The sequence below is a fragment of the Alexandromys fortis genome, unplaced genomic scaffold (genome assembly GCF_014885135.2).
Source record: "Alexandromys fortis isolate MF-2015 unplaced genomic scaffold, M_Fortis_MF-2015_v1.1 scaffold_19, whole genome shotgun sequence".
Lineage (NCBI taxonomy): Eukaryota > Metazoa > Chordata > Mammalia > Rodentia > Cricetidae > Alexandromys > Alexandromys fortis.
This window is the reverse complement of record NW_026067890.1, coordinates 17,054,285-17,066,776: the sequence shown is the minus strand read 5'-3', so window position 1 is coordinate 17,066,776 and position 12,492 is coordinate 17,054,285. Positions and strand designations below refer to the sequence as shown.

Here is a 12,492-nt window from a genome sequence, read left to right as displayed (position 1 = left end):
TTACTTCTGGAGATATGTATATACACATACATGTATATATACACACAAACATACATATGTATATACATATCCAAAGTTACTGAAATTAGCATTCTTGGAATTCCTACATTGTAACATTGTCAAGATCAGGAGTCAACATACGTATGCATGAATTGAATGAATGGTTTTAGAAATGTAATACACTTACTCAATAGAGTACTTTTTACCCTGTTGAAAGAAATATGTTTGCTATTTTAGAAAATATGGATTAAACTATTGAATATTGTACTAAGTTAAATAAGCAAGACACAAAAAGACAAATATCATATGATCTTACTTGTGTGTGCAAAAGTTAAACCTGTAGAAGTTAAGAGTAGAATAGTTGTTACTGGAGGTGGGAAGGGTTGGGAAACCAGCTTGTTTGTCAGGGCACAAGTTTCAATTAGATAAAAAAAAATATACTTTTAATATCTATTGTACAGCTCGTGACTATAGTGAGATTCTATTTCACTTCTAAAAATTGTTAGAAATCCAAAGAAGAAAGTAATAAAGTAGAGAAGTAGATATATCATTAGCTCAATTTAATCTTTCCTTAAGTATACAGAGATCAAACACCAAAGCATACCCATAAATATAAGAAATATTAGTTTTTAATTAAGAGGCAAGAGAAACATCTCAGTTATCAGAATTTTACAAACAAACCATGCGAATAGATGTGAACTTTTGTAAAACTTTAGTGGTAATTTAGGGCAACAGATAAAATTTTGACCAATATTTATGAGGTTTTGATGCAACTTGGCCAAGGTAGACTTACGTATGTGATTTGTGTCTGCTTGTTGCAGGCAATGTTCATTTTATTCCTAATGTCAAGGAAATCACACCTATTGCCTATGAACCAAAGCAAATCCATTGTCATTTTGAATACATAGGAATAATGCAAATCTGGAGATTAACTTTTTATAGTAAGTTTAATAAACTGTGGGAACATTTAACAATTGTCCTTGCATTTTTTTCATAACCAAATCTTTCTTTCCTATATGCTATTTAATTCCACTGAGATAAGAGACACACTGTAAAGAGTAATATCATACCCAAAGGACTGGTCTGGAGCCCTGGCAGGATAGAGGACATATTTTAAATTCTAAAGAGGAATACTTCCTTCAACTACCAAATTTTTGCCTCTCCTTATAACAACAACAACAAAAAGGCATATTTAACAGGCATGCAGAAGTTAGAGCTTATCTTATGAAAAAAGTATAAAAAATCACCCTAGATGATGGAGAAAAAGAAAACCTGATATAATTGGATCAACCTGGGTCCCTTTTCCCACAGGAGAGTCCATTAGCTGCCTCACAGCTTTAGACTCTGTTTGTGCTTCACTGTAAGCTGCAAGACTGGTACAGTGGAGAGAAACGATCTCTGTCTGTCCCTGGATTGTGTACCAGCACCGTGAATCTCAAGAAGGCATATCTGGAATCTGGACAGCAAGTCAATGTCTCCCCTTTTCTTAATTCGAGTGTTTTAAGTTTGGTTATTATTTCAACATTTTTGTCAAAGTTCTGAAGGATCTGGAGCTTTTCGCATCAGTAGAAAGAAACCACTGTATAATCAACTCGACACGGGCCATTAATTATAAAATTATTCTTGCTGACAACCATACATTTTAGCATTTATTGCAGGCTTTTTTCTGAATACCCATTTTGTTTGAATTTGCCTAGTCTCAGAGTTCTGGGAAATGATGTATTAGAAGTTCTTATGACACAGGCAGGAGAAAAATCTCATTGATGGTGAAGCAAAGTTTTATTGTCTGCTGGGGAGTTCTGTGTACTGGACCAGATATCTGGATCAGATACTGCTTCTTCTAGCTGCCTGTCAGCCAAGGGGAACACCAGCAACTGGGAGTGAAATCATGACTGCCCCACGATGTAAGGGATGTAAGGGATTAATTGTGTTTTGTATTTGAAATTACATGTTCCAAGGTGGTTTTAAATTTTTTAATAGCAATTTTGAAGGAGGAAGAGAAAGGCCATTTTGAAGTATCAGCCATATGTCAGCAACATAAGACTACAGTATGCCATCATATGTTGCTCCCTCTTTAAAACTTAAGAAGCTAGGGTTAATTGTGGATGTCAGTGTGAGACAAATGGCTGTGCTGAGCTTCCTTGGCCTCAGAGCAAGGCTTCTGTTGTCTTTGAGCTTTCTACTCTGAGACAGTTAACGGTTGCAGACCCTGGCTGCAGACTTTCTTAAGGCATTACAGCACTGCTGGAGAATTCCACACTTTAATGAGCAGGGCCAGAACACCTGGAGTCCGACCTCTGCTGACCCTTGATTCCTTACACAGATAGCCAAAAAGAAACCGTCACAGCGTGAGACGTTTCTCAACAAAATAATGAGATGTATGCCTAACCATTAACATATGACTCTACACGAGTCCCGCTCAAAAAGACTTAAGATTATTCTTTTAACTACCATGAAAAGACCTTTCTCTTTCTCTAAATGATGTGATCTCCTATCTGGATACATGGAAAGATATGAACAGAATAACTTAAATATCTAATAAAGAGATATACCCCAGATATCTGGCCAAAAACTCAGGCAAAACAAATTCTAACAAATGTGAACATGATATGTAATACCGATTAATAAAAGCAGAGGCCATAAATTTGAAAGAAAGAAGGGGTACATGGTAGGATTTGGAGGGAGGAGAGGGATGGGTGAAATGATGTAGCTATATTATAATCCCCAAAGCACACAGCCAAGCTACAAGGAAAAGGTATCTTCTGGACACAACAGGTCAGATGTACATATGGAATCACAATGCTTTCAGGAGATTATTATTATTTTTTGAGACAGGGCCTCACTATGTAGTCCTGGCTAACCTTGATCTCACTATGGAGACCATGCTGACCTTGAACTCATGAAGATCTGCCTACTTCTGCTTCCTGAGTGCTGAGATTAAAACTGCGAGCTTCGATGCACATCAATCCTTATTCTCCACAAAAGTCTAAGTTAACCTATTTGTCAAATATTTTTAAATCATATAGACTGTAAGTATGTGGATTAATTTAACAGCTTTAATTTATGTGTGTGCTCACTTACCTATAAGCTTATTTGATAGCATGCAAACAATATATGAACACAAGCATACATGTAGAGATAAAATAAATATGTTCATCCACATAAACACATGCAAAATACATTTTCAGAATTACAACTATTTTATAATTTTGATATATTCATCATTTATATGTTTAGACTTGTAATATAATATATTTTATTAATACAATTTCTCATTAATGTAAATTTCTCAGTAGCATCAATTTATTTTTAATTGCCCCAGGTTTAATCTCAAATCTAGCCTTCTCAAGGTTTAACTACCAGCTGAAATCAGGTAGAAAATTTATCTCCTGTATAATATTTGTTTTGCTCCTCCAATAAGAGATAGCACTTTGCAGCACTAGGAAAGTTAGATGGTAGGGATGAAGCTTCCAAATCAGTATCAACTTGATTTCAGTCCTCTGACTAGAAAGACAGAACATTCCTGTCATCCATAGTTAGGGTAACCACAGAATCCCCATTATCCAGGGGTAGGGTATCCCTATCACAAACATCCCTGTCTTCCAGAGGTAGGGTATCCCTATCACAACCATGCCCGTCATCCAGAGGCAGGTTATCCCTCCCGATCACCCGTAGGAATGATAACTATCCATGACCCGCTCAAGGATGGGGAATAAAATGACCCAGGACCAACTGCTAGCTGTTACATGAGGCAGGCACTTTTAAGTGCTGACTCTTTGTATTAACAAGCCATTAAAGCTACTTTCCTTCCTAGCACTTCAATTTCCATGATCTTAAAGTGAGCATGCTTAGGAAAAGGCCAGTCTCTATGTAAATGTTTTCTTTGTCCAAGGAGAGTATTGCTTTGGAAATAACTGCTGTGTTCTTGCATGTTGCAGATAATAAATCACTCTCTACTAGTTTTGTTATGTCTTAGACATGCTTATATTTAATTTTCATTTATCATCACAAGAACACATTGTGTTCAGTTACAGCGTATCCTGAAGTATTGAGAATTATGCCCGTTTTATATATCTCATGTGTTAAGATTTATTATTCATAGGAATACATGATGCCAGGGTCCGACTCTGCCTTCCCTGAACTTGTAACTGTGGATGTGAGCTACCAAGAGCAATCTCTGGAAATCTTTTCACGTCACTGTTAAGAAGTCAAGACCTATATGTATCTTTTATTAGTAGAGTTACCCTTTCTTATTTTTTAATAAAGGAATAAACACTTTTACTTTTCAAGGCTTAATGGAAAACCTGAAGGAAACACAGAAACGTTTCCAGGCTTTCCAAGATGAATCTTTCTCAATGCCAGCCAAGGAGGTCTGGAAGATTAGTCAATCAAAGGATTCAGACATGTGGAGTTGGCTATCAATGCACAGCACAGCGGCCAAGCGTTCTCTGATCTCATCCTGTAGCATGAGGCACAGCAGCAGAAGCTAGCCAGAGTGCACAGACAGCTATTTGTCCTCAAGTTTCATTGTCTCAATTAAAAACACAGAGTGGTGATGAGATTCAGTCCTGCCAGAAGCTTTAGATGTATGTGGCTTTGTTTTTGGTTCTTTTCCACTGAAAGAACGCAGTTTTAAAAGAACCAACTGCATGCTTCATCTTTCTCTGCTGGATTAAGTTATTCGCACACTTTCAAAAAAAATGTGAAGCAAATATATTCCAACATTGCTGACTGATTCTTCAGCTAAAACAAAATAAAAAACTGAGTGAAAAATATTTGATAAATAATTATTACTTTCTATCTAAAATTTCTATGATATTTACTCTTGTTGTTGGAGACATTTTGAAACAAGGTAGAAACTTCAAAAGTTATCTTTCATCTCTCAAATTCATTTTCCTAGAAAATTTACTCTTAAAATAGTTGTATATACTTATATGATTATATATATTATGATTAAAACTTAAGACATACAGTATTTCATAACATATCCTTGTATTATGATTAAAAATAATAAAGGATATTCCTACAATTTGTCAGGGTCCAGTGGGGAATGACAAAGTAGAAAATATATTCAGAAAACAATGTTTACTGTAAAGAAAAAATAATAAAAATAACAAACTTCTGGATAAAAATGCATGGCCATAAGGAGGAATGTGTCATGAAGGCATAGAAATGTAAGACAGTTATCAACACAGGCACACCACAGCTGTGAGGACTCTTTATGATATTAACGCAAGTGGGATCTGGGTAACCACCATAGCCTAAAAGTTCTTTTTATTATATTTAGATTATTTATTGTGTGAGTATTTGCCCAGTTTTTTTATATGATATTGCATGTGTGGAGATCAGAGAACAACTTGTGGAAATTGTTTCTTTTATGGGATCCAGCTGAGCTTGGCAAATTTGGTGGCAAGTATCTTTACATTCTAAGCCATAGAGTCAGTCTATAGAGAGTTTTTTTCTGATATACAGTAAATAAATGGAAGTATAGAGAACTGAACTGACTGCTAAAACCCAGATAAAAAGATGCTCGCTTATTCACAAAGCCAGCATTTCAGCAGTTGCTCAATTACTCTCTCTCCTGTTGTGGAATATTAGCATAAGATGGATTACATTTGCTTATGCTGTGGAATATTTGTGTAATGGTGCAACAATGTGTTACCTTCTTTTTATATTGCATTTCTTTAACTCTGTAAAGCTGTGTTACTTTGCTTGCCTAAAACACCTGATTGGTGTAATAAAGAGCTGAACGGCTAATAGCTAGGGAGGAGAGGGCTAGGCGAGACTGGCAGGCAGAGAAAATAAATAGGAGGAGAAATCTAGGCCCAAGAAAAGAGAGAAGAGGAAGGATGGGGAAAAGGAGGAGAGGAGAACACCAGGGGCCCAGCCATCCAGCCACACAACCAGCCATGGAGTAAGAAGGAAAAAAGGTAGACAGAAGAGAGAAAGATAAAAACACAGAGGAAAAAGGTAGATGGGATAATTTAAGAAAAGCTTGCTAGAAACAAGCCAAACGAAGGCCAGACATTCATAAGTAAGAATAAGACTCTGTGTATTTACTTGGTAGCTGGGTGGCTGCCCTCAAAGAGTAAAAGCATGAGCTACACTGTCCTACAGATGACAATGTGTGGTGAGTTCTCTTTTTGATAGTACAAGTACACTTTGTTACTTTCAATGTTATTTCTGGGGAGTCAAAAGACAAAAACTATTAAGCCAAAGTTCAATTTAACAGCATAAAATATGACTTGGGAATTAAAATGTGGAGAGGGAAATGCACTTTCACTTTCTTTGCTCAACATATATATATATATGAAAATATTGTACACAATATTTTGTCTGTGTATATGCCTGCAGGCCAGAAGAGGGAACCAGACCCCATTACAGATGGTTGTGAGCCACCATGTGGTTGCTGGGAATTGAACTCAGGACCTTTGGAAGAGCAGGCAATGCTCTTAACCTCTGAGCCATCTCTCCAGCCCCGAATGGGTATTTTCTAAAGTAAGAAAAAGAGATGGTATCACCAGATTTGAAAAGTGTAAAATAACCCACCCCTTCTCAAGGTTGCTGCCTTTGCCCCTATAGTCAAAAGATGTCTCCGGGCATTTCCCCTTTCTATTCTTGTTAACATTCATTTATTGAAACCTTAGGGTCTGGAAAACCAATATCTTTTGTCTCGACTCTGTCTTGATAAAAATCTATAGGAATCCTAAAAATTTCTCATTTAGTTAACAGAAAAAATAACTAGAACCAGATATTTGTTTATGAATATGAGTTCTGCATCTGCATTCAGGATGTCTACACAGAGAAGAGAACAACATAGCATTAGAAGAGAATGGCAGCTTGCACTAAGTGATGTGCAAAAGGTACCAGGTATAGAACCTTGGGATGCTAAGTCTCAAGGGTCCTGGATGCACAATGCTAATTACCATAATGTTCTAAACAGTAATTCTAAGACACCAGGAGGATTCCTCTGTCTCAGTCACCTGTGTGTTATGTGCTTTATAAGCGCTGAGATTACAGGTACCAACATGCCTGCTAGCTAATTTTATTGAAGTATATTTAAAGTGTGTTTATTTCTATATACGTTTTTAGAAGTCAGTCACATTTATATACACAAATATTTACACATTTATTATGTGTCAGAAAAATATAATCCAGCTGCTATTTTTAAAACAAGAAGAAATGAAGAGATTCTATACTTCAAAATTAAGGTAAAATGAGATTATTATAGAGAGTTAGAAGCATGGATAAACTGTGAAGAAATCTAGGGTTGAGATGAGATATGACTATGAAGTACCTATGCCTGGGATGTCATTTTACATTATTTCAGTCAGAGATAAATAAATGAATCATAACTTTCAAGTGCCCTCTTTTCTAAAATATTCTAGAAAAGTCATGTTCCAGACTTGGTTGGTATTGTGTAGACAATGGAAATCGAAGGAACATTTATATCTTATTTTTACCAGTCATGGTAAATGGGAAAAAAAGACAATTTTCCTCTTGGTTTTGTTCTCATTAAGACTTTATATTAACAAAAATAAAAGAACAAGTATGAAATTTTCCTAGAAAAATATTACATGTATATGAAAAAAATTAAAATATGTAATAATAATAATACACTTGTATTTCTTGAAAGTTGTTCTCTAAACTCCCATACAGAGCTTGTGATACACAGTAGTATTCCCCAATATTGATGATAATGATAATGATGATGATAGTAATAATAATGAAAGATTTCAAAGGAAATCAAGATATATGTAAAATGAGCATACTGTTGAAACATTTCCTGTCTTGTTTTTTTTTCTCAGTTGTTATAGGGATAGTTTGTTTTAGTAGATAATTTTTAAGATAAAATTTTTTCAAAAACATAAGAAGAAATTATGTATATATTTCATATATGTAGCTAGTCAGAAATAGACCGGTTTTACTTTCTAATTTTAAATATAGAAGATTGTGTATATTAATGTGACGTGTCTTGTTTAGCATCACTTGCCAGTAAAGATGTGGTGTCAAAAAGGAGTCATTTGTTCCATGATATTTTAAAACTTGGATTGATTACTTTTTATGAGACAGTAGTAGATAAGATGTTTAAAGATAACAAGATTTTAAAGGGATTCTCATAAGGTAGGTAATATTCCAATAAATAGATTCACCAGTCCTAAATGAAATAAATAACAATGATTGACATGTTCATCAAATGATGCCAAAAGCCTATTTCTGAGTAATTTTAATATTTAATGTGAATGATCAGAAACAAATTTTTCAAGTCATCAGTGATGTGTATAATACCACTAATGAAATACTCATTCCTTAAGGAGATGTATAAGGTTGCTGATGAAGGGAAAGATAAACAAAGGAGAAAGGAAGGAAAGAGAAGAGGAGAAGGGGGGACAGAGAGAAGGGAAGGTAAAAGAGAGAAGGGAAAAGATGGAGGGAAAGAGGAGAAAGTGGAGGAGGAAGGAACCGAGGGAGGGGAGTGGAAAGAAGGGGGAGTGGAAGAGGGAGTAGAAGAGAGAGGGACAGGAGACAGGGCGGAGGAGAAAACTCCATTATTTTAACTTTTAGCGAGCTGTGCCACTCGGGGAATAAAGGCAGGTTTGAGCAGATTTCAGAGTACAGCACCATAAAAAGCAGCTTACACATGCAGAAATAACAATCAGCTAGATTCCATCTAAGCAAAACTTTGACAGTTTCGGGAAAGTAACTAAGAACGAGCCACAAAGGCGAGCGACAAAACAGCTCATCCGTAAGGATGGAACGTCTACTGCAGACAGACATGCACAGACCTTCAGAGCCAAGGTCCGCAGGAGGCCAGCAACAACGAGAAGATTATGTAAAAAGAACACAGAAGGCATTTGGAAAGATTGAAATGGGATATGAACGTACATCGTATCAAATGACACCAGTCGGTTCTCCCTTCCCTCTCGGAAGGGACCCAGTCTGCACCAGTTAGGTGCAGTTAGGTGGGACAGTACCTTTCGCTTAGCCTTCAGCTGCTCATGGTACTTGTCACAGGTGTCTCCTGGGATCTCTCCTCCCCAGAGAGTAATTCCAACTATGGTGTAGGTGACGCCCATAATGAGCAATGGGAAACAGTACACCAGGATGATGACGATGATGTGGTACCTGCAGAGAAATACACACACATGCACGCTGAAGACTCCCGGAAGGAGACATATGGGACTTTGAACTTGTTGAGCTTTAAATCATAATACAACTGCAAACGGTTTTTTCATCTTATCGCTGTCTTCATTTCACAAACATATCAAAATATCATGCAAACATTGTAACCCAGGGTCATGCATCAAATGTTTTAATTGCTCATCTCCAACCTGTAGCTTATTAATGAAAATTTATAAATAAAGTCTTTTAATGTATACACATTACCTTCACTTAGGACAAAGGGTGATACCCCCACTCTGTTGTCCTTTGTTTAGTAATTGCTGAGCTAAACTATTGAGGTGAACCCTCAAAGGTAAGGGTGAAGGAAAGAATATGTCAGCCATGAGACGTATTTTATTCCACAAGAGAATATTCTATTTATTCTGGTGACATCAGACATTCATAAAATACTTTTTCTTCTGCATGAAAAGCGGCCCTCTAAGCCACATTGTGCGCTTCTTTTGAGTTCCAAAAGAAAAACCCTGTGAAAACATTTGCACGCATGTCTCCACAGTCATGGTACGTTTGATTGCCTTATTAACTCAGATAACAAACTCGCCATGCGTGATAAACACACAGCTTTACAAATTGCCAAATTTAATTTTATGATTCCGTACTTTTCCATCAAAGCGACAAGGATGTCGTTAGGGAGAAATGGAAGCATAATATATAATATTCTGGCTCGTACACAAATTTTCACATTTTATGTGGTTTCTACTGTCTTTTGAAAACTTTAAATTAATTAATGAGTTTATAACTGTGGTTTGTCTTCTAAAATAAAATCTTTTTTAAAAAAATTATTTATTTTACATCCCAGCCACAATTTCCCTTCCCTCCATTTCTCCCAGACCCTTCCCTCATCCCTCCTCTGTGCCCACTCTCCAATCCACTTCTCTGTTTCTGTTCAGGAAAGGTCAGATCTCCCCATGAGTATCAACAAAACATGGCATGTCAAGTTGCGGCAAGACTAAACACCTCCCCATATATTAAGGCTGGGAAAAGCAACCCAGTATGAGAAGTAGGGTCCCAAAAGCCTGGAAAAGCATTGGAAACACCCCCTGTCCCTGCTGTTAGGAGTACCACAAGAGGACCAAACTATACAACTGCAATGCAAACGCAGCCTGCTTAGGGCAGTCCCATGCAGGCTACCTAGTTGTCAGTTCTGTCTGTGAGCCCCTATGAGCCTAGGTGAGTTGATTCTGTGAGTGAAGGACACCATACAAGAAATCTTCAACCTCTTTGCCTATCTTCATCCTGGTAGCTAAGTACTGATTTAAAAATCAACGGAGAAGTGATTCAGAATAATAATATGCTCTAGGTAGGATTATTCATAATAGGTAGTTATGGCACAGATTAATAACCATACCTGCTTTCTCTTTAGTAGAACCTCCCACTTGGCCAAGAGAGAAAACTGGAAATGGAGCTTTCTAAGAGAAGTCATGCCTGATCGTGTAGTAGTTCTAGTCCTCTAGCTCAGGCATTCCTTGCCCACCTCTGTCTGATCTAATATCTTTTTACCAGTAGATGAAGATGAGTTGGGATCTATTTTAACTTAGCAGACTACTAGCTTCCACCGGCCTGAAAGTGAAGGATGTTGTCAGAGAGCATCTTAGGCCTATAGAAAAGCTAAGCATGTTGTCAGAGAGCATCGTAGGCCTATAGAAAAGCTAAGGATGCTGTCAGAGAGCATCTTAGGCCTATAGAAAAGCTCCCCACCTTACTGTATCCTTCTCTCTGATATACCCACCAATGTATTTTAAAGTTGTCTTGATTTGTGCCCTTTTCTGTTCCATAGAACTTAATGAAGCTTCTTCCACTTTGGAATATAGAATTTAGAGTATCCTAAATCTGTGTTCATGGGTCATGATCACTCAAAATGGCTCCAGAATAAACTATTTCTTATTCCCTTAAAAAAATATGTCTGGACTTCTGGGAGAGCAGAGTTGGATAAAATAACTTCAGAAGAGGTGACTGCAGGCCAGGCATGGCTGCATAGTTCTTTGACCCCTTGGAAGGTAGAGGCAGGCATATCTCTCAGAGTTCAAGGCCAGCCAGGGCTACATAGAGAGACCTTGTCTCAAAAAATTGATAGTTCCTGGCAACATTTATTATTTTTAAATGTCATCAATGATAGGAAAACAAACAAGTTCATTGAAATTTACAGGAACAGGAAAAAAAATCAAATTAAACAATTACATTGGCTTTCTCTTTTACTTCTTTCAAGTTAGGTCTAAAATATGAAATCTATCAAATGGCATACCTATTTCTTTTTTAATGTAGTGGCCAGGACTTTTCATGCTGAAATGAACAAATACAAACATATGAAAGTAAAACAAAATTAAAACACCTGCCAGGACTTCTTTCTCCTGCAGCCAGGCTTTCTAAAAGAGCAATCAACACACTGGGCATTGGTTCCCACTTCTAGCTCCTCAGTCAATAATACCCTGCTGTCCCTGGCACATGGCTTCCAGCCTTTACCACCCTGTTTAGGACATGCTAGTGCTTCTCCAATAGAAGTCATCACTTTTCCAATTAAAAACCTTTGTAGTTTTACAAATCAGCATATCAGATCGCAGTGTAGTTTTACATTTCTTTCCCCAAGTAGTATAGGAAGTGAATGACTGGCTCATAACTCCATAATCCCCTCACCCCAGCTTCATTTTCCTAAGTGTTTGATAGACTGAGCTGAAAATTGTCAAGGAGAATAGACTTACGTGAAATGTTGCTTGGGACCCTCTGGCCACTGCACATAGCAAAGAGTACGTCCTGGCATGACTTTTATTTTGGAATAAAGACATTGAGGGAAGGCAAGTAGAAATGCCAAGATCCAAATACTCCCGATGACAATCTTGGTGGCCGTGGCAGACAGTCGGGGTTTCAAAGGGTCGATAATGGCCATATACCTAGGTGAAACAAAGAAGAGTGTCCTGTCATTTCCTTCACTATTGGAATCGAAAATGGAACTTCAAAGGTGCTTTAATGGATGGGCTTTGGAACTTAAATTGATAAGGATTTTGCTTTTCCACGTAGCGCAGATGAAGAACTGTAGCACTGTCTCCGGCATGGGCAGATCTGGGGTCAAATCCTATTCTGAGACTTGCTTAACCATTTGGAACTCAGCCTCATTAGTTTTAAAATAGAAACAGGCACATCCACGCCTTAGGGGTGCAGTAAGGATCAATGGAAACCATATAAGTGGAAGTATTGATTACTTGGTGCTGTGCCTACAACACTATCTGAATTCATAAATGCCTGCTGGATGGAACTGAAAAGGTACCTACTGAATGCCTGAAAATACAGGCTTGTTATCTCAGCAGCTTCTCTCCTCTC

At 37.3% G+C, this 12,492-nt stretch overlaps 1 protein-coding gene across 1 annotated transcript in view; it reads right to left on the bottom strand.

Annotated features, from left to right (window-relative positions):
• Tacr3 (tachykinin receptor 3) overlaps positions 1 to 12,492 on the bottom strand; it is a 63,655-nt gene that overhangs the window by 30,391 nt on the left and 20,772 nt on the right. The window contains exons 2-3 of the mRNA XM_050159151.1: positions 11,877 to 12,065; positions 8,976 to 9,126 (exon numbers count right to left, since the gene is read on the bottom strand). Of these exons, the coding sequence (XP_050015108.1) occupies positions 8,976 to 9,126; positions 11,877 to 12,065 (340 nt within the window). The remainder of the gene's footprint in view (positions 1 to 8,975; positions 9,127 to 11,876; positions 12,066 to 12,492) is intronic.